The 23,878-nt window shown below is 36.8% G+C and overlaps 1 protein-coding gene across 1 annotated transcript in view; it reads right to left on the reverse strand.

The window, feature by feature from the left end:
* Positions 1–23,878, reverse strand: part of LOC763790 (protogenin B) — an 83,604-nt gene that overhangs the window by 18,086 nt on the left and 41,640 nt on the right. The window contains exons 4-14 of the mRNA XM_030997748.1: positions 23,140–23,411; positions 19,101–19,262; positions 18,503–18,778; positions 17,782–17,928; positions 17,068–17,217; positions 16,225–16,530; positions 15,518–15,706; positions 6,687–6,785; positions 5,899–6,076; positions 5,251–5,381; positions 4,494–4,664 (exon numbers count right to left, since the gene is read on the reverse strand). Coding sequence (XP_030853608.1) covers positions 4,494–4,664; positions 5,251–5,381; positions 5,899–6,076; positions 6,687–6,785; positions 15,518–15,706; positions 16,225–16,530; positions 17,068–17,217; positions 17,782–17,928; positions 18,503–18,778; positions 19,101–19,262; positions 23,140–23,411 — 2,081 coding nt within the window. The remainder of the gene's footprint in view (positions 1–4,493; positions 4,665–5,250; positions 5,382–5,898; positions 6,077–6,686; positions 6,786–15,517; positions 15,707–16,224; positions 16,531–17,067; positions 17,218–17,781; positions 17,929–18,502; positions 18,779–19,100; positions 19,263–23,139; positions 23,412–23,878) is intronic.

Raw genomic sequence — 23,878 nt, forward strand, 5'->3', positions numbered from 1 at the left:
CACTCTCTAGAAGATATCTATAGATAACTGACGTGATGCATACTTTGCTCTACTACAACAAATGATGTTTGGCAAGTTAAAGACAACATTAGAATCTTACGTGTATCAGGGTCTGTTTCCGAGGACTATGTCAGGACACCCAACATGCTCATTTCTGTGCTAACCTCCACTTCCCAATGTCACTCCCCAGGAGACTTCAAAGGCTACACTTACACAAGATTGCTGGAGAACTAACTGCAAGACAATTAGGTCACCTACCTGTACTCTTAATTTACACACGGGACACCAAGGATTCCATCTCACAAAAAACACATACACACTCAATCAAACACCTCATGAATTCTTGATGCCGAATGCTTCAGTTATTTCTATAAATACCACAATGCACCCCCCCCCCCCCTGTTAAAATAGGCTAAAATACCACTGACTTGTGCAAAGAGAATCAAGTACCATTACAATTTTAATGTACATGTCATTTACAACACCTGCCCATCTATCTATGAGGTTGAGTTGTGTATTTCCTCTCTAAGATCAAAACTATAATTAGTTTAGATGACCAACATAAACTCTCACTCAGCTCACAGTGTTATTTGACCCTGTGATGCAGGTGAAAATTTAATCAGGTTTGAAGCTATGCTACAATATCTAATAAGTAACAGAGGGGAATCCGAGTAGTGTTGTCACTACCGCTATCAAAACATAAAACAAGCGGATGGGAATACTAACGTCCTTTAAAAGGTACCACTCAGATATGACATGCTCGATCAAAAGTGATGGCCCATTTGTAAGTGTATTGTTTCAGTTTCTGGAAACTGTTAGGATTCATTAAAAACATAAACTGAGATTGATGACAGTCAAGCAAACATATCTATATCATGTTTTGTTTGTATTTAAACAATAACTAGAGCCTAGCGACAACTTAAAGGGCATATGGTAGAGCAATTCAAGCAGGGCTGATCAATTAGAAATGAAACGGTTCTCCATTTCACTGTAAAACACCCAATTGTTGTGTGACTGATAGAGAAAGGACCACTTCCGTTCCATTGCCTCCTTTCTCCTGGTGCCTAACCATCCCCTTCCTGTTTGCTGGTTACAATGAGAACAGTGCCTCATCACATTGCCCAATTAGGTCAGGTTACGGACCCAGTGGGGACACCACTGTTCCTCCCCAGGACCCCCTCCTGAGCTCGCTCCATCCCTAGCATCTAAACCCTAGCCCGCATACAGGTCAAGTTCTTGACCTTGTTAGTCTTTGGATCTGGTTCATGGGTACAGGCAGGCTAGAGGTAGCGAGCAAAGCTCCTCATCCAGTGTGGAAGGCAATGAGGAGGAGGACGTGGTGAAACACACTACCAGTAGAGAGAGAGTTATTCTACATGTATTGGCATATATTCTGGGGCTACGACCTGTCCCTCGTAGGCATAACACAGCAGACAAGTCTACCTAGTCTACCCACACATCACATGGAAATGATGGAATGAAGTCATGGTTTTCTATTTATGCTCCAAAAGCAAATACAAATTGTGACTTCTATCTACATTTTAACACTGTTTGATTAGCAGGAATAAAAAGTCATAAAAAGGATATGGTGCATAAGATTTCTGAAAATATATGAGATTGTATATAAAAGATTGTTAACTGAGAAAACACAAGTACATGCACTCTCGTTTCATCTTAAACTAAAAATTCTATAGTCTCTACTGATACTTCAATTTTCTTCATTTTCTTTCAGAATTCTAAAAGCATCTTCTACGCGAACATGTGATATTTAAAAAAATATAATTCATTTCTAGTAATACTCTTGAATTAAAGCTAATATTGTAGACTTTTGAACTCTGTCATGGGAATTGTTTGTCTAGAGAACATGACTATAATTCACTCTGGATTGTTTATCCTGCAGATTGATTGTTTGCACCAGTAAAATCAAAACAAACTCACAAAAACTTGCGGGGGGGGGGGGGGGGGGGGGGGGGGGGTATCATTTTTAATAAAAACCACAACTCTCATTTGCACATAGTGACCTGGGTTAAGCACATGGTGTCAGGCCTACTTCCCTTGAATTTCTCATCTTTCTATGCTCATTACTCAGCCCCATACATTTTCTCCCAAAATGGTTTGGCATATGTTATTTATCAGTAATCTTAAACAGTGGGTGTAAGTTTTGTTGGATTCTGTGAGAATTGATTTTCTATCATTACCAAAACTCGAGGTTATCTCTAAGTGGAATACACTAACAATTTCCTTGGATATGATGTAAAACTGCAGGTCCTAACGTTCCTTCTTCACAAGTTCCTATGTACTTTCTTACCATCTCACACATGAATGTATATATGACTTGTAAACAATTGTAACCTTCACTTGTAAATTCCCTATAAATCTGGCATCCCCAAGTAGGAGCAAAGACCTCGACCTTAGGTGGGTAACAGTGGTAGTCTTAAATATAAATTCCATACAAACACTAATCTGATATTTCCTTCACACATCATTTATTGAAACAAAGCCCCCACTCTCCCCCCCCCCCCTCTCTCTCTCTCTCTCTCTCTCTCTCTCTCTCTCCACCCCATCCCTCTTGCAGTGTAGGCTAATATGCCCACCTTTGTTGCGCCCCCCCCCCCCCCAATCCCAACCCTCACCCACCCCCTCCTTCATGTGTGTGCCTAAACCTACCCATGTCTTACTGTTGCTAACTAACCCCCAGTGAATCAACCTTTTGGTTTGCAATGTAAACTACAGGTGATGACAGGCAGACCCTATGGTGAGGCAGGCAGGCTCCCCTCAGAGTCATTAATCAAAGTCCAACCCAACCCGGCAGATTCTTTCTTCTCCTGTCATCTCATTCTATGAAGGTCTGGCAGGTCTTCAATAAGAGATGAATTACACTTCCAACCATACCAACGGACAATCGCCTTCAGGAGTCAGAGTCAAGGCATTTCAAAGGTAGGGGTATATGTTTGTCAATCTAAGGAGAGATCTTAAGCCACACAGCTACTATATAATAATTTTGTTAAATAACAAAATAGAATACTGGTCACGAGTCATAATTTTTCATAGGTAGGGGTATATGTTTGTCAATTTTAATAAGGAGGGATGCAAAGCCACACAGCTACTATATAATAATTTTTTAAAATAAAAAATAGAGTATTGGTCAGGACTCAGGAGTCATAATTTTTCAAAGGTAGAGGTATATGTTTGTCAATTTTAATTAGGAGGGATGGATGTAAAGCCACACAGCTACTATATAATTATATTTTTTTTTAAATAACAAAATAGAATACTGGTCACCAGTCATAATTTTTTCTGAACTATTTACCATGCTCTGATAGAAAAATCACACAAATTTCCGATGTCACAATTTCTAATTTTATTCACATATTTAAAAGTCGATGTCAATTTTGTAAAGCTTACATCATAGCCTTGCACTGATATTTCATATAATATGTTCCTTGGGCGACCATTTTCTATCATTCAGCTGCATAGGGTAAGGATATTATTCACCATCCTGTTACTTGCTTATTATCAAATAAAATGTGAATGACTTTCACTTATCATCTACAGCTTTGATAAGAACTGCATGAAATCTGAAATTATTTTCACCTCCTTTTTGACAAACACAGCTAAACAAAACATGTCAACTATGCTCTAGCAAGCGTTGCCAAGATACCTTTTCACTGAGCTAACTAGCTTGTTTACTGGGTGCCCTTTTTAGTTGTATTTCATTTCAATGGAATTACCTTTATTTTCTTATGATCCTCCCACCTAATATTCTGCCTGACCCCACGATACAGCTCCGTAGTAATAAATCATACTGACCTAATGCATGTACCATATAAACAGTCATCTCAGCACTTTTCATTCAGCAGGCACTCACAAAGATGGTCTGTACACTATTCATAAAGACATGTCTTGGTTTAGTACCACAGACATATTTATATTATATACCAGAGATGACAGGTTTTGACCTTGACCTACATGTAGACTTTACAAAGGTTCTCCTACCAAAGTGTACAATCTGAGCCCCATTCACATTCAAAAGTAAATCATATACATGCCAGGGTTAAGAATTGGGCAAGTCCTTACCTGCTTTGAACTACACATGAACCAAACCTTTAAAAAGATCATCTTTATCAAGAAGTTCAGTAGAATAATAGATGCTCAGGCATACACACCAAGGAATGATTCATGTACAGTCAAACCTGTCTACAGCGACCGCCCAAGGGAAACACAAAAAGTTGTCTTTGTAGACAGGTTCCTTTAGTACATGTTTCAATGAGAAACCATTTTCAAGGGAGACAAAGAATGTGCTTGTTGTAGACAGGTGGTCACTAAAGCAGGTTTGACTGTATTATTACTACTCTCTCCAGGGGGTGAAGGGGTGAGGGGTCCCTCTGATACATGACAGAGGGGGGTGGGGTGGCATAGGTCGGAGCAGAAGGGGAGGAGAGGTAAAGTGGAGGTGGGAGGGGTGTTGATTTTATTTTTTAAAAATCACTTACCATCTTTCTGTTCATACTCCCAGCTCTCTTCGGGCAGAGACGAGTCCTTCTGATACATGACTGTATAGCGAGTGATGATCCCGTTAGGTCTAGCTGGAGGTTTCCAACTGACCTCCACCGTGTTAGAGTTCACTGGGCTTGCCTGCACTGCAGATGGAGGGTCTGATGGTTCTGTAATAGCAAGACAAGAGGATCATTATCACAACTATGTTTCAGGTGACTGGATGATGCGCTTGTTCCTTTTTACAGTTTGCTCATCAAGATAACATTAAATCCTTCTCGATGACCCCTAATATAACTTTATGGAAAACATCACCCATTTTACTCAGTTACTTTTTTTCTTGTGTTCTTCACAATTCCAATGTAATAAACAACCATGGTCCTGTAACAGAAGGAGTTGAGATTAACTGTATCTCCCCTCTAAGTAATGGTATCTTTAAAATTGTTAGTAACCTAAAAATAAATTCTATATTAGAGAAGGGTACAAAAAAGTAAGAAAAAAAAATGAAATGCAGCAACTTCTAAGGCACAATAGATATTTACAATTGAAAGTGAGTCCATTTTTATGTTACAGGGCACAGAAGTCATCAGCAATTTCAATCATAAAAACAGAGGCTGGTGTTTATCTAGCGCTGCAATATCAGTTGGTTCACATTAGATGAGGGCTAGGTAACCCATAGCCTTTGATAGCCAGTTGAATCTTGGTCAAAGCCTAAAAGGAATGACAAAATCCAGTAGTGTATGGGTTATATCTTACTGTCTTCGAGTGTCTCGGCGAGTGCCTTAGGACTGAATGGACCTGGGTATGGTGCTGTGCCAACAGATTGGATACGGTAGGTATACCTCGTAAAAGGCTCCAGGTTCGTCAGCATTACCTCATGTTTAGACCTGTATGACAGACAATCAGGGGGAAAGACACGCATTGGTGGTTGACATTTTGCATTAAAACAAAAGGTTTAGCAAGACTGGAGGAGAGAAATAAACTTGTTATGGTACATACATCTGGGAGAGTACACAGAAATAGTGAGACTGATTTACTGGAGGATACAATCAAATTCAGATAGGTGGAAATGAGAAGCAGAACAGAGTTTAGTAGATAACGCAAACAATGTTTCAATAAAAAAGGGGAAAATGTCTACAATGCAGAAATTTAGAATGCAATTTTGAACAAAATACAATGATATCAAATTTTGTAAAGCAAATTATTGTTGATAGTTCTCTCTTGTACCATCTAATTAAATATAATACAAACAAGCATGACATAAAGTGCAAGGATATTACATGATTATAGTCAATTGTATCTCAAGTCATTCTCGACAAAGAGTTACATGTCAATCAAAGGAGCTTTTCAAAGAAAATAATAATATATTTTGTTTTTGAATATCTGAAAATGATTTCAGCTTACCCATCCACTTGCACAATGAAGGATTCATTCGCTCTAAACACCTCATACTCAATGGTAAAAGCAGTGATCTTCTTGTCTGTCATTGGTTCCTCCCACTGAATGAGGATGGTGCTGCCTGATTTCCCAGTGCCGTTGAAGACGAACGGAGGAGGTAATGTGTCCATCGGGTCGCCTATATCTGTATGCAAACAAAGATGGAAATGTATGATCATCTCATTTTTTTCCTTCTCAATCTTGCAAATTGCAACACATCAATGCAGTACGGTTCGCTATGAAATTTGTAGACAAGCTTGTACAAAGCACTATGATAACAAATTAAACTCATTCAATATTTCTCTCTAAATCATGAAAATGGGGGAGCAATTTCAATTCACTCAATTACAAAATACACTCCAACAGAAATGTATACAATGGGCAGGCAAATTTCTCTGTCAACACATTACATACTAATATTTTTTACTTTAATTTATCATTACTGATGCTTCCTTACAGGTGACCAATATCATAACTTCAATCATATACATCTTCTCTCTAAAGTGCTATGAAATTCCAACCAACATCCTAATTAGTCTCATTATCATCTTCACTATTAGTCAGATTAACCATTATATTTCTGATTTCCTTTGTCAATTATCATTCAATATGACAAACGGAGCCTTTCTGAATCTCAGGTATTCAGAAAATAACAGAATCTGATAAAAAACGGTTTGAACCTCATGTGATTCATGCATGATCTAGTGGTTTACACTGGATAACAAATTATTTGTTACAAATTATTTGTTACATACCTGGTTGTTTTACTAATGTCTTGATTGTTTGTGCAGACGGCCGACCATCACCGAAACTGTTGAACCCAAGAACATGCACGTTGTACAGTGTGTTTTGATCTATTAGAATGGAGGAAAAAATAATATTTAAAATTGTTAATATTTAGGTTTGACAATTTTACAAACAAAATTGATATTACAAGTTATTCCTCTGAGAAGGAACTAGAGTAAAAGAGTTGTTTTGTAATATCATTTCAACTTGATGTAACAACGAAATACTTTCTGCAACAAGGATAGATGATTAACATTGAAATATTCACAACTTCTAAGACTGACATATATACATATATATATATATATATATATATCTTTTAGTGTCATATCAAAATATGACATAGAATTTGTCCATAGGCTGAATTCACTTGATTCATTTAGGTTTCTTAATCTTGAGAATTATCTCTTCTGACGCAGATTTCATGCCTATATATTGACTTATTTGAGCAAATTTCTGAAGGAAACTTTTGTGCATTAAATAATTAATATAGAAATTTCTTAATATATCTCCATCAATTACCTCATGCTAGTTCAACACTCGAAATGCTTGTTGCACTGTGAGTTTAATGTAACACACTGCCAGTCTAATACCACTTCCTTTTCTACTGCATATATTATTCTACCCTTTCATTAAATGCATGCCATTGAATTGAATAGTTTAAGAACCATTAAATCCAAATAGAGAATGTAGATAATTCATGAGAATTTATCAGCTATGGGTTTTTTCATATTAATACAGCACCCTTCGAATCTCTTTCCCTTTTATCTTTGTATGAATCATAGTTAGAGCATTAAATATACATTGAAGGAAGAGGGCAATGACCATCTTGTAAGAAAGAAAGAAAACAAAACGTTTAGATTTCCCACATCTACAATGGTGTAAATCGCTATGCATTCGAAATATCCCTAACTCAATCAGCCATCATAAATGGGAGAGAATAAGCAACACGTACAGTGACACATAAAAAATTATAAACCAACTCCATTAAGATGGCCTCCAGTCCAGCGGACCATGATTCATTAGGGAGTTCATAATATGAAATGCTAACGAGACCAAATACCAATATTTCACTTCTTCTTGCTATCTGAGTGCCAAAGACCGAGCAAACATCAACCCCACACTACGCATCACCAATGGCCTCGAGCACTTTACAGCCATGGCTTGGCAGTTTTGTACTGGTCAGTGTGGAATTATTCAAATGAAGTAGCGATGATGAAATGGACTTGGTGGTTGCACGCGTGGGTGGGTGAATCTAGTACGGGTCAAGTTTTTGTAGTGGTGAGTGAAAAATGCAGCGTTTGTGAAAAGATTACACAAACACTGCATTATTAAAAGGCCTTCCATTTGTGTGTATTGAGGGAACAAAAAGGCAGGCTATTTACATCCTTATATTCTTTACCTAATTAATCATCAGTGCTGATACACTTTTTCATTAGATGATTTTACAAACTAACTTCAACAGCAATTCGCTCCAGGCAAATGAAGGGTTGGTGTTAGTGTTTCAACTAGGTTTTAGGTTAGGTTAAAGGATGCAGGTTAGGTATAGTGTTTGATCCAGGGTTGGAATAATTACAATGTAGGAATATTCTGGAAGTGTAGAAAATAGACCATATTTACATGTATACTTGTGGGAACATTGTCATCAAGATAATGTCCAACATTGATCATTTCTTTTCTGTTAATCAAACCATCACTAAACAAAATACCAAACAAGAACTTTAGCCCATATATGGAGAGAATCACTCAAACTCAAGAGATGTCGATTCATATCACGAAGATCTAACCAATACCGACCACAGGACCTTCTCACCCTACCAACAAAGCTTCCCATTCATAACTCCTCATTTACTGACGTCATCACATATTTTGGTGTTTTTTTTCTCCTCTCTCTCCCTCTCTTTCTCTCTTCCAGGCCTACAAAGAAGAAAAGAATTACACACCCATAACACACACACACAAAGATGAATGACTCGTCGGTGGCCATTTCTTGTTCAATTTCATTAGGTCATCCTTCCTGTTGGCCCCCCCCCCTCTTTTCCCTATCTTTCTGGGTCAAGGGCTTATGGCCAAGTCCATAATCAAGCGCTTCATGCTTGAAGACTTTGGCTTCGTGCCAAAGAACAGGCTTGCAAAAAATTGAGAACAAAAAAAAAAACTCAAATAGCCAGGTAAACATCTCATGCAAGAGGCACCGCAAGGGAGGATCGGACCGTTCACTCCCGCTCGCTCCCTCGCTCCACAAATGAAATTCAAAATGGTTGACCACTCAGCTCAGAGTAGGCACAAGCGAAGAAAGCGGACAACAGATGGGTCATGGTTGCATAGGGCAAGGATGCGATGCTGCTGCTACACACCGCACGTACATACGGCATGGAGTGTATACTGATGCTTACTGCACTCAAAGGCATGTGCTTGCTTGTTGGGCCTACTGAGGCAGAAGCATGTACAATTTATTACAATTAGTTATAATGTTAAAAGTCAAGGGTAGATGAACTTGAAACCAATTGTAAATCACTACAACATGTCAAATGATTAGAGCAATATAAATAAATCTACAGTGTACCCTCACTTTTAATCGATTAACCAAGTGTCAGAACAGACATTAAGTAGTGATTCTAACTAGACATGCTATAAAATGTCATTGGCTATCCATACAATACTTACATTTTAATAACTATGGTAATAAGCATGTTATAGAAATGCATGAACAGCAATTTATTTGATTTTCATTACAATTAACAATCACACAGACAATGATTGTAATGAAGAATCTAAATACTATAAATATATTTATATATATATATATATATATATACCTATACATTTTTCAGATGTCAAATTAAAAAGACTTTTTGCTAAGTATGCCGATAAGAGGAATTCAACAAATTCCACATTACAAATTTCAAACCATTCATGCTTAGAATAAAAAATAAAAAATATATTCACTGTAAGTGACCAATATACCTATTCAACTCGCTCGTGTAGCTTTGTGTGAGCAAAATTTGACTCACTGTAGGAGCTGCAGGTGTGAATTGACACACAACATCACTGGCTGCTCTGCAAGCGACAGAATTCATGGTGATTTTCAACTTTGGTTGGATGTATAAGAGCTGAGCCCAATAAAAAAAGTAAATGGGTCAATCAATGTTCATGGGATTGTTTGCCCGTGAGAAACTAGTAATAACAACGCTACGCCATTCTAGCTGGTAATCAATATATGGTTTGTTTTACTCTATGTATACAGCTGTGAAAACTCTCTTTCTGTCGGTACTAGTCGGTACTAGTCGGTACTCCATTATCCATTCATAACCTTTCGGTCAGCTACTTCATGTTTTAAAAAGAAATAAATAAAGGGTTAAACAGCAAAGGTTACAATTATTTTAACTACCTAGTTTCCTTTTTTATAATCGATGAAAAATTTAGTGAAGAAAAAAAATATACTCCATCTCAATACATAACCAAATACTTTTCTATTTTACTGATCAATAAAGATAAATCTCTGTATACAAGCAAATAACATACATAGGAACAGAGGATGACTTAAGTACAGAAATTGGAGAAAAAAATAGAGCCCCCTGAGAAAAGACAATTTTAACATTTAATCCTGAAGAATACCAGTGAACAAAAATCTATATGTACACTGTGAATAATATATTAAAGATAATACAAAGTTTTGGTATGGGGTCATGAATTTGGTTCAAATGAACATATTGGAAGCATATATGCGATTTTACAATATCAAATGATCATTGTCGCAGTTGAAATTGAGTCTACAGTGATGAAATTGTAAATGAAAAACTCTTAATGTTGTATAGCTCCCTCTCAAGTGTGATATCACTTTAGCTTTAAAACAATGTTTCTTGATTACAATCGACCGATTTGCTATTCCCGTTTGGAAATTATATATCAGAACTGCATATTCTGAGATTTTCATGTTCGCAGCTACCATGGAATGGCCTTAGGCGCTGTTTGAAATATTTGAATTTTACTGGGAGCACCGGTAAATTTTGATTATTCACTTTCTTGAAAGCACAAGTACGTGTTACAGGGGCTAACTTTCTATTGCTTATAATACATCCACAGGGGCATCCAAATATATCAAAATTCCAAAGAAATACTATCCATCCAATTTTCAAAAATTCCCAAAACTTTGCATTATCTTTAAAGATAATCAGCAATGATGGTGGGCTTCATCAAAGTCCTGCCTGCTCGATTCCCATCATAGAATAAAAATATAAAAACTATAAAATCTACCCAAATAACCCATCTAAATGCAAAGGAATAATTACCGGGCGGTAGGAGCACGGTAGTAAATACATCTAGGACTTCCGGTGAGAAGTGGAGATATCTAAGAAATACATGCAAGCTAGCTTAACAAGACAAACCGGTGACCTAGAACTAGATAACCTCTGACGTCATCTAGTCGTGCTTCAGGACTCGGAACAGGTGAAAACAAACCACCTCAAAATGCATCTAATTACAAGCCCAGATCCCATGTACTGTAAATACCTAGATTCATGCAGCGGTTTACCACATTTTGTTGTTGTTGTTTGTTTTATACGTGTAAGCAAATAGCAACTGGGGGTGAAGAAGTAATAGCTGTGCGTATAATACTGTAAGTGTAATCACTTATACGTGTGTTATACGATACAGAAACGTGAAGTGAAGTATGCAAATGTCATTATAAAAGAGAAAAATGCTGCGGTTCATTGTGTCATAAGTGATAAGTGAAGAAGCATGAAGGTACAGTTTATGACTAAGGCAAAGAGGTATGGAATAAGTCAAACGTTAAAGGTTTGAATTATTCGCCACTCATTGGTATGAACAAATTATAATGAACCCTGTCGATGAAATTGAAACAAGAACACATGTTATCGGTCTTCAAATTTTAAATTGAGAGAATGAGTAGAGTGCATTGCCTATAAAGGGGCAAAAAAACTTCATTATCGAGGAATTCTACAAAAGGTCTTCTTGAAAACTGGGATATGAGACTGTTCAACACAATACAACGAAGAGTCCAGCATTCCAAGTACCTTTCTCAGGTGGACACTCTGAAGAAACCCGTCCACTCGATACTGAATATTAATAAATAGCACATCAACAACTTGGACCTGGATTATTACACAATCACACAGTGCACTGATAGCTTGTAAGTAAAGTGCCATCTACTATCTGCTGCTCAGAAATCAATTTGCAATGGAGAGAAGAATCAGGTTCAAGTTGGTCAGTTTCTTATCATGCAGAAACCTAGGAGCTCATTCCAGTGTACATATTCTTGTGACGTATCTTGATTTGGCGATACTTAATTTGGACAAAGAACTTTCTTCTCTCCTCTTACTGGATATCCTGAATTCATTTTTCTTTTACTTTCTCTCATTCTCATCATCTGATTACACACAAAAACCTGATATCAAGCTTAGCTGACCCTGTACAGTCTTATTAGCAATTCATGAGGTAAATTTAAAAACATAAATAAACACATGGTGGCAGAATAAAAATGTAAGTATCTTAATCTATATGGATAAGTAAATACATTCAGTGGTATTTATAGCATGCTGCAACCAAAAAAAATCTCACCACCACTTCAATTTATTAATTCATTTTCACATAAAATGGCTTTTGTTTTTCCCCTTTGTTTGTTGTCCTAGAAGTTGAAAATGGCGTTATGGAACCTCCCCTCCCCCTTCACAAATTAAATTTAATATCATATGTGATTGTGTTTTCTCAGTATCAAACTTTCATTTCTATATGAATTCCTTGTTGGGTTTCAATCAGGAAATTCTTACTCAGAAAGGGATAAAGTTTGAGGTTCCCTAGCAACCAATATCAAACAAGGAATAGAAAGAAAACTTCTGTTACCTAGCCTTTACTTCCAGACTCACTCACTGAAGAATTGTGACCTTCGCTGTTTAACCTTTTTATCTTATCCTTTTTAAAACGTGAAGTAGCTGACCGAAAGGTTATCACCGAAGAAAAAAAATCTTACATCTTGTATGTACATGTAACTCCGGGGGGAATATACCCCAAAAAGGCCAATGAAGAGATATCGAAAAAATACAAATGTTTTGTCATTTTTACAAGCCAATTAGCTTTTAAAAAAACAGACCACATCTCATCAATATTCTTGAAGGCTCTCGACTACCAGCAGGTTTTGAAGGTGTTTGAACTCTACTACGCCTACGGCCTCTCTCTCTCATATTTCTGAGAATTCATGGCAGCTCCCTTCCCAGGAAGCTTTAGTCCACTTGAGATTGGTCAATTTGGCTGAGAGCCATGATGACCAATTGAGATTATTCTAAAACACAATAGTTGCCTTAGTTTCTTTCTTTCCTTTATTTCAAATGCAAAGTTCATTTTAGTACCTAATCCATGCCATTGAGGTTGTGATATCTATTTTACCGGTACTTGAATTCTACTCAATCATCACACCAGCATTTAAGAGAAAATATATCTTAGTTAACCGGCACCTCTTTGAAGACATAACTATTGATTTAATCCAGTAACCAAATTGCCAATTGAGTTGAGATTCGCATAGCTTTTAAGTGATCTCATATTTCACGCACTCACAACTATCTTATTATTTGCCTCATTTATTCAAACTTCTGCCTGTCTTTTGTATGTTCTGCTTTCATACAAATGGAATAATTATAAAGATTGGATTGCCTTTAAGAAAGAATGTAACTTTCCTGAAATACTGCTATCAATATGCTTATAAACTTCAAAAGAATAATTCATAATCATTGCCAAATCTAATCATGTTTCAAATAAAAATAATAAAAACACACAGGTAGAATAAATCTGAGTGAACAGGAGTGACAGTGAGCACTAAAAAAGAAAAGGAGGTCTTTTTCCCCTCAATCGGGGGGGGGGGGGGGGGGATCGGAAAACCAATTTAAATCAGGTAATTATCAGGCCTGGTGAATGACCACTTATTTGTCTCATGGCGGGTAGAGAACTGTAACTAGTTGTTAGCTCTAAGTTCTAAAATGACATCAAACGGTAAACTGAAATGATTAGGTTTTTTATCATTAGGCATTTGATAACAGCCACTTAATCTCTTCCATACAGAAAAAGTTAAAATATTCAGCTGTGGTTTTTCGTACCATCTCGAGCTTTGTCAATCTCTGACTGTTCAATTATTCAAACATGTATCATAGCAATAAAACATACAGAGTATGAGTTTCCAGGAAACCATCTATTTTGGTCATGCACTATGAAACAACAATGGGAATACACCAATTTTACTGAGGTAAAATAAAATGAAGGAGTTGGGCAAGTCAATGCCATACAAATAGTGGAAAGGCACAGGAATATACTTTGGTGAATACAAAGCTCTCCAACTGAACACATAATTCTGCACACAACGTGATTATTCCAAGAAATACCACAGAATTAACGATGTTTGAAGAATTACAAGTTTTATAACACAATTATCAACGCCCTTGCTTGGATAGTGACTAATATTTGAACGGATCCATTGTAACCCTAGGTGCGGACTACTGCGGTTTGGGATATTAATCATAATGTCAAAATTAATTCAAAAATATGTTGTAAGATGTAGATTTCCAAAACAGTTATTCTTACCTATTGCGAACATAATCAAGACATTGGAGCCCTAGATAATTGGCAGTCTATGGCTTTTATATCTGGTATATGACTGTTGACTTGAATGTTGAAATTTGCCAATCATCGTTTTTTCTGCTTTCATACAAATTAAATCATTACAAAAGTAGGAATCCCCTTAAGCTGAATAATTGAAATAAATCAGTTATTCAACCACAATGTGCATTATGGTGACATACAGCGGATTTGAAATGACCATCTTTCTAATACATATTGTATGAGCACTCAAGCTAATAGCAGTCACTGTTTTTACATTTTATTTTTCAAAAATCAGATAGTAGCGCATCAAATGTTGAGGGATCTGTTCACATTTCAAGCGTAAATGATTCCCAGAGTACAAATGAAGACATTTCTTTGTTCTTCTTTCCAATTCTTTAATGTTGTGATTAGTGATAAAAGAGTTCTACAAAAATGGAGACATCGTCTGCCAATCTATCAGCAGTATTTCACACACAACATAAAACTTAACATCCGACGGACAAACATATTTGTTCAAAATCAATCATACGTATCTTACCAAATTAAAAAAAAATCTTATTCAATTGGCAATCTTTCAGGATAGCAACCCACACAAATGCAATTCCATCATTAATAATACGATGTATTTGGACCTACTAAGCCATCTGTTTCACTCCAATTAAGCCATCTATTTCACTCTAAGAAATTTCACCGAAAACATATGGTTCACAACCATATGATGATTTATTAACATAATTATTTTATAGAGTACCAGGAGATTTTTGTTCTCTCACACTACACAGAACAGCCATTGCAACGAGTTACTCCAGAGTAAAGACATACCCTAGTTCTGGGTTCTGTTTTGTAAACACATTTTGATTTTCCAAGTATGTTGTACCATATCAAAAGCTCACTACAATTTCTAAGGCATGTAAGACCAAAGGCTAGCAAAGAACTAGGGACTGACTAACAATTCACAAATAAGCTGTTACAAACTGTCAACTGTTTCCTACCAAATCTGCTATAATTCTCCCCCCCCCCCCAAAAAAAAAAAAAAAAAAAAAAAAAAATTAAATTTAAAAAAAATCATAAAACCTGACCAAAATAAAAAGGGTCAACTAAACACAGTATACTGCCCCCTCCCCCCCCCAAAAAAAAGAAAAGAAACATATAAAACACTCCAAAATGAAATTGATATGAAATGAAGTTGACCTACCTAGGCCTGTAACATAGTACTCCATGGTGTCCACAGGTAAGAGATAGGTGATCCAATTGTTAGCCATGTTCCTGGATACCAATAGTTTGTAGCCCTCCGTGATGGGTGGGGTAGGTGCTGGCTGGAAGCTTACTCTTAATGTGGTGTGGTTCACCGGTAACACTTGCAAATGTAATGGTGGCTTTGGGGCTACAAGGAGCAAATAAGAAAGCAAAGTTATGTAATGTCCACTTTATGTTGTAATGGTGATCATGGTACATCACATAGGAGAAGAAGCAAATAATTAATTAAAGCAAAACAATAACAATTCTATATGCCGGTGAAAATACATTCTTTAAAAATTCACTTACACATGTTACGTATGATTGAGAATTTTGATTGAATTGTTATGCTAATTTTCACACAAAAAGGTATCAAATTTCCATTCATTTTACGTGAAATGATCACTGCTACATATCCACACTTGGGTCCCCTACAGGAATCAAAGCAAAACATGCTAAACTATCAGCACAGCTGACAGATCAGGCTTCTAGACTTTATAAATAATAGGGCATTCGGGCAGGGTAAATTCGAGATGAACTGTGGAGCCACTGTCCCCGACTAGCTCTCCTGAACATACCTGCCCCAAAATTTGCCAGTTATCCAACTAGCTTGACTCTACTCCCCATTCCCTTTCCCCTATCAAGAGGTACTTGAAACCAACTTACTTGTCTCATTGATGTTCCTTGGTGTTTCAACGGTAACATTGCCCGAGTAGCTCCCCTGCCCAACCGCGGTTGACGCAGCCATGCTCACACTGTAGTTGGAATTGGGTGTCAGACCACGAATGGTGTACTCCTCAAGGTCCCCGTCTACCGTTGTCACGTTGCAATATACGCTGTTGGCACGGCAATAAGTGATGCCATAGTTAATGATGATGCCGTTAGCGCGATGAGGGTGAAGCTCATCCCAGGTGACAGTGATGGTGGTCGGGCTTTCGCTCCCTAAGGAAAACTCTGGACTACCTGTAGGAACTGTTCAGGGACAAAAGACACAAGTATACAGAAGCAATAAATAACTGTTTTTCAATACAAAATGACATTGTTAAAACTTGGTTCGTCTTCATTTTAGGTATGGCTTTTCATAAGAAATAACGTACCAAAGCTAAAGAATACAACAAACGAGGAACAGGTCTAGCCAGTATGAATAAAAGTTTATAAATTTGGCCATTGAATGATTCCTTTCCTGCGTACTAATTGATAATCCCTATGCTGCAAAATGATCTAATATACTTCTTTGAGCAGTTTAAGATAAGATTTTTTTACTTAATACAAATCTGGATTTCCCACTAAATTTGTTGAATTTTCCTTTTCCTGTCTGTAATCAGCAACACCCCTGTTCCTAAAGATTACAAAATGGCACTGTTTCAAAGCCCTATCCAAATGTTGATCTGAACAATATTTCACATGAATAAACTATTGTCATGGGTGATGCTTAAACCAAGAAATTGAAGATTCTTTCTATTTCTTAATCTCCTCACAGACGACCATCAGTAAAGAAACAATACCTACCATCCTGTGCAGTCATCACATATTCTTGAAAGCGTGGACACGGTGCCTTTGTGGTGAAGCACTGCACGGTGATCCTGTATTCGGTGTACGGCTCCAGCGCGTTCAGGTCACAGGACGGGCTGGACACCACTTGCTCGTCTGCATCCAAATCTATATCAGAAGGGAGATACATGATTCCATTATTCTATCTCTGTCTACATGAATAAAATTGCTGTTTGCACTGAAATTTATGTAGCTCAGCTAGTTTAATAGTCTGTAACAAACATTTACTAGTACTTTGAATTCTCTTTGATTACTTGTTTTCAAGGTGAGAATGCCTCGAGACTCGGACGCTATTTCCGTTCTATGATCAAAGAAAACAGACAAGAAGAAGCTCTACCCGGTTTGTCTTTTTTTAATGTTTTTATTTTTTAAATATTTCAGTTTACTCCTTCCTCTTTTCCCCACTATCCTTTTTTTCAGGGATACCGATTGGTTTCACCTAATGAGCCTGAAAAAAGATAACTGACATGTTGGATTTCCATATGTGTTGTATATACAATATCATGTCTGAAAAGGCTGAAATTGAGAGGTGAAGAGGAACTAAAATCGGACCACGGCCTGAAAAACTGTCATCCCTGTTCATTTTCTTGCCAACCCCCCACCCCCACCCCCAACCCCAACCCTCTCCCCATCCCCCGCAAGTGAATCCCAGGAGAGGGGCGTATTACTCACCCCCTGCTAATGGTCTGCACTCCAGGTGGTAAGCTATGACTGGAGCAGGTAGATCGGCAGGAGGCTCCCATGTCACCCTTATCCTCCGACTAGAGATCAGATTGATGGAGAGGTTACGGATAGGCCCTGGGTACGTGCCCTCCGGATCTGTATGAGGCAAGGAAACAATTCAACGTGAAAGACAAAAATATAATTGTAAAATAGCACCATATATTTAGAGTATCTCTATACTGTAGTTGTAAGACACATCCTCCAATGACAATGGCTCCAAAGTCAATACCTCAATCCTGCACAAAACCCCCTAGCAAATCCTAACTCTAACCCTAAAACCTAACCCATAACCTATCCCTTAGAATACTGGAGCGATTGTTGCCAGAGTATATGTCAGAGCATCCTATTCTATCCTGGGCTTTACCTAATATGATTCAAATCAAAACCCTTGCACATGGGTTTATTCATTTTGAAAAAACATTGGATTTTTTTTCTTTGTCATGTTAAATAGGTCGACTTTGAGCCTTGTTCATATATAAAACAGCAAACGACTGCATTTTTTTGGTTAATGATGTAAAATGATGATGTAATACAGTCAATGTTACATTTTCTTCAGAAGGATTCCATGAGCCGAACCACTAAGAGATCGAGGACAGGTTCAGCCCCACTAAATGAAAATCAAGCTAATGACTATATGCAGCTATCCTACAGTCCAGAAACCACTACTTACATGCATCGATGGTAACCGCTCCACTCGCTACAGCACTACCAGCATCATTCTTGGCTTCACACTGGTAGATGCCATCATCCTCCCACCACAGCTGGGAGATCACATAGTCATTGTTGTTCATGTGGCTATGGAAGTCATCGATGAGCGCCGGCACGCCGTTGTGAAGCCAGGTGATCTGCGGGAGTGGCTTACCCGTCGCCTGGCACCAGAATCGGATCTTGCTTCCGATGACCTTGTTGTGAATGACCGGAGGCACCACTGTGATTACAGGTGGGGCTGGGAATACAAGAAAGATAACAATTCATGCAATAGATTATTAAATGCACAGAAATGTTGCACCATGTTGATATTGAAAACAAATGTTTGGAATTATCACATTTGGTGAAAAATTACATATAAGTAAATAGCAAAAACTATAGAATATTAATCATAATAAAACTGTTTTCAATACATGCATCGTGCCTTCATGATAACTCTATCATATGTAAAAACAAGACAAATGCGACAGCATTTAATATATATTCTGACAGGATAATGATACACCCAAATGAAACTCTACACACTAATTAATAAAAGATGGTATAAAGGATTAACTTACACATGACATCCAGCCATGCTTCAGCCGAGATGGATTGGCCTGTTTGTGGGTTTGTAGCATGGCAGCGATAGGTTGCATTGTCCAGTGAGTAGCGAACTTTTCTTATCAAAAGATTGCTCCCACCGGGATAACTGACTCCTTCTCTGCGAATGGGACGCCCATCTGAAAGAACGATAAAGATATCATATAATTTCTTTTTACCAAGTAACAAATTAATATATGAAATCAAAATAATTGTCTTTTCTATTTGACTGCCTAATAATACAACTTATACATTGCATGACATAAAAATTGAAATTATAACAATCTTCTTTCTGCCTTGCCACCCTCTACATTATACAGGGGTGAATTAAAATTAAAAATTAAAAGAGGATTCGGGGGGGGGGGGGAGGGAATGGCATCTAACAACATTCCCCCGCTTATGAGGGGGGAAAATCGGGAAGAAATCAGGAAAAAATCCCACAAAATCAGGAAACCAATTTAAATTGGGTCATTTTCAGGCCTGATTATATCATTATTTGTTGTAAAAATACATATTATCAGAAAAAATGTATAGATTTCCATATTTCATAAGTCATTGATTTCCAAACATACAAAGTGTATAATTGTCTCTTAATAAGATGGGATTGAAAGCAATCAGTGAAATATCAGCTTTAAAAATATCCACCAACATCGCCCAATAAGTGTAGGTCAACGTGTTATTTACTTTCTAGCCAATCACCCCAAATCACTACAAACCAAATTTATAACCAATACAAAAAAATATTATCATGTATGAAACTAAATCAATCGGAAATATTGTGTTTCATGCTGGGCAAACCCTTGGACCATAGAATGTGAACCCTGTACCCCTTGTATTAAACACACAAGTAGAGTATTATTGAAATGTTGATATTGCTCTTGAGAATACACCTGATTCTCTCAGTATTCTCTGTCCTCCTCACGTACAAATATTTACCCAGGTCAGTGAATCATTTTGTTACAATACATTGGCCTCTTTTATCAATCACTCTGAGCAAACGTTTTGATGGGAGGGCACCTAATAAAGAAAAAAGGTGCTTTAAAAATTTAAATACCTACATACTCTCCGTCCCCCTTAAAATTGATTGTTTGAAAGAGCTTCTGTTTGATTATCTGGTCATAACCTTTTGAGAGTGTGATTATATTGATATTTCTAGCTGTTCAATGAAAACATTCACACATATTGACGTGAAGTGTACAATGGCGAAGTTCTAGGAAAGCAACTACACATGACACTCACTCAACCAAATCTGTCATGAAATTATCATAGAATTAAATCAATGGAAAATTAGAAAAAATTTGTCTCTGTTTTGTAACCTGGGCATGATTAACCAGTTCTCAAAACAAAAACAAAAAGAATAATCTGTATAGGTAATGAAGAATTGACACAATTTTCTGTTTCAACAGTCACAAAAAACTACAAAGGCCTACAAGGAAAGAGGCACGGATAAATTCAAATATTGGGCATGGAGACCTTACAAACGTATAATGGCATGTACATGAAGAAGTTTGTTGTGCACATCGAGGGGAGAGTTTAGTAGAAGCGCTGTATTGAAAGAGTGAAGAGTGACTAACCCCTCCCTCTCACTCCTTCATGACAAGAGGGAAATACAGGAAATGATTGCATGACGAGTAGGAAATGAGAGAAATTGTTGGATCACAACATTCCGCAAACAAGATTGCTAAACTGGAAGAAGAAAATAAATAAGATGACAACATGGCGGCGAAGGTGCATGTCTATTTTCACATGACCTAGGGTAACCCTTTTAAATATTAGTTCTAGAGATGCCTTCTAATTGTTAACAATTATTCACTAACAGTATTCTTTTACACATTGAGAGAAATTGTTGGATCACAACATTCCGCAAACAAGATTGCTAACTGGAAGAAGAAAATATATAAGATGACAACATGGCGGCGACGGTGCATGTCTATTTTCAATATGACCTAGGGTAACCCTTTTGAATATTACTTCTAGGGATGCCTTCTTATTGTTAACAATTATTTACTAGCAGTATTCTTGTACACATTACACCATTATCCCGTCATCATTTAAATCTTTTTATCTCTTCCAAATTACACTTAAAATCTTGATAAGAAAGGGGAAAAAGAGAAATTCCAAGAAGACATAGGACGTTTAAGACCTGAATGACGTCCACTAACAACACGACTGTATGTATATATTTGCTTCAAAAGAAGTTGAGACTAGGCAAGCATGAACAATAGAAGGTAATGGTATCAAGGCTTATTCTATGATGCTGTTTTGAGAATTGGTTCATGGAACCATGCCCAGGTTACAAAATGGAGACAAATTTCAAATTTTCCATTGACTTCATTCGAACAAATTTGCACTTAATACACACTCTAAAAATTTAATTTCAGGTTGTATTTTCATTAATATTTAAGACTACTGGGCACATTTAAAGTACAATATTAAGTACATGTATATGTGTCTGTCCTCTCTAATTTAAAATTGGTAATTCTTTTCTTTTTTTAATCAATAAATTCTTCTGAAGTTTGACTTTTAAAACAATGAGAAATAAAATCAAAACAATTTATATTCAAACATCTGACAAAGATTTAGAAAGTGGTGATAACCACACGTTTGAGCGGATAAAATCGTTCAATGAAAGGGAAATTATTAATCTTCATACATGAAAACAATGTCTCATAGGAAGAAAAACAGATTGTGCCCCAATTACATGTAATGTGCATGTTGTAAATAGATTACTGGGAAATAGCCTGAAGGGATGGAAAGCTAAATAGGCACTCGAGGGTGGAGCTATGCCAACAACATCTGTGCCCCATCGTCTTCTAATATTCATTGTGGATCACTTATTCAATTGCCGACCCAGTTTACTCATTCCAATTCAATAATGCATTAATTAATCTGTGGATCACATAAGGAATGCAGATTTGGAATTTGGAATTGCTTTGATTAATAGTGACAAGATAGTAGGCCGCTGAAATCATAGCCGCTTATCATATGCAATGAAGTGACAGAGGAAGAGAGAAAAGGGGAGGAGAGAAAAAGTCAGAGAGAGAGAGAGGGAGGGAGAAAGGGAGAGAGAAGTAGAAAGAGAGGCGGAATAAACATGCATCATTGCAAATTCATGCCACAAAAATCAGCTCTTCACTGAAAATACAATTACCAGTATTAGAGTAACAATGAATGAGATTTAACCATCTAAATTCACACCTTCAATTAAGTTATTGTTATTGTTATTATTGAGCAAGATCTTTAGTTGTGTATTTTGCTAATTAAAAGGGTGTGATAGATTCAAATCAGTCAGAAGTCTCAGAAAATTTGTTATTAAATTAAAATTATATTCTTATTTCTATCGTTGACATCTTGTAGGCCACCATTTAAGAACCTACATGTAGGATCAATAGCTTAGACATAAAATATGCATAGGAGCAAGTTATCGAAATGAATTAATATCTCAAATAGAGCTGGTTCAGTAGGTTATTAAAAATACTTCATTTAGCCTTTTAACCTCATGAGACAAATCGTTAAATGGAAACTCCACCCTGATATTAAGTTGGTTTTATTAGAAGCTAAAAAATGAGAGAAACAGGTCAATGAAAATATGAGCAATTTTGAAGGTTAGATCAATTAAACACAAATTGGCAATTCAGTGACGTACCTCGCAAGCTCCCCTCTCATTTGCCCCATGCTAAAATAACTGATATAATTTGTATTTACCCTCAGAGAAGTTTCATTCATACATTCACCTTATATATGTAATGTAATTATTTCAAATATGTTTTTATACAAACCCGTATGAAACAAATCTCTTTCATCAACAATAGGTAAGAAAATGAAAGTTTATAAAATTTTCTGTACAAAGATATATCACTGTGTTGCCAATTTGTGTTTCACTGATGACAACTTCAACAATTCACAACTTTTCTATTTTTAACCGGATATTGGTCAAACTCTCACTAATTTTTCTACTACTATTAACACCAACTGAATATCAGGGTGGACTTCCCCTTTTAAGCTGTTGGAACATACCTTTTCTCCTCCAGGTAACTCTTAGAGGTGCTCCTTCCACCAGACATTCTAACAGGGCATCTTCCCCTGGTAGCAGTCGTAGTGAGACGGGGCGTTGCACGATTTTTAGATCAGATGCAGCTTTCGGAGACAACACTTGAGGTAGCACTGATAATAATGCGGAGTTGTTGCGCACAGTCTGCAAGGAGTTGGATGCGATGCACTTGTACCTGCCATCATCTTCTTGTGTTATATTGTGAATCTGAAGTACACCGTTCGGCAGGACTACGTGCCTGGCAATGGCATAAGAAAAAAACATAATATTTTTGGGTGTTGACCATATACACGAACAGAAATTTGAGCAGTGGTCACATCAAATAAGAATATACTTTTAAAACTTTAATTTATTTATTTTTTGCATGTAAATCAAGTGTGTAAAAATAATTTGAAATATCACCAATTCAAAGTTCTTATTCAAGGTGGAAACATGCCAATTCAGTGCATAATTGTGTTAATAATAGTAGGGGGGTTAGGAGATAAGAGGAGATAAGGGGGATTAGGACTACTATTATTAACACAATTATGCAATGAATTGGCATGTTACACCTTGAATTGGTGATATTTCAAATTATGTTTACACATTTGATTTACATGCAAAAAATAAATGAATAATTTTTTTTAAAGGATACTTGTACTTGCTTGTCTTTTACTTTGTAAAGCGCATAGAGAAACCTCGGTTTATTATGCGCTCAATAAATCT

This window comes from Strongylocentrotus purpuratus, unplaced genomic scaffold, assembly GCF_000002235.5.
Source record: "Strongylocentrotus purpuratus isolate Spur 01 unplaced genomic scaffold, Spur_5.0 spur5_contig_858, whole genome shotgun sequence".
Lineage (NCBI taxonomy): Eukaryota > Metazoa > Echinodermata > Echinoidea > Camarodonta > Strongylocentrotidae > Strongylocentrotus > Strongylocentrotus purpuratus.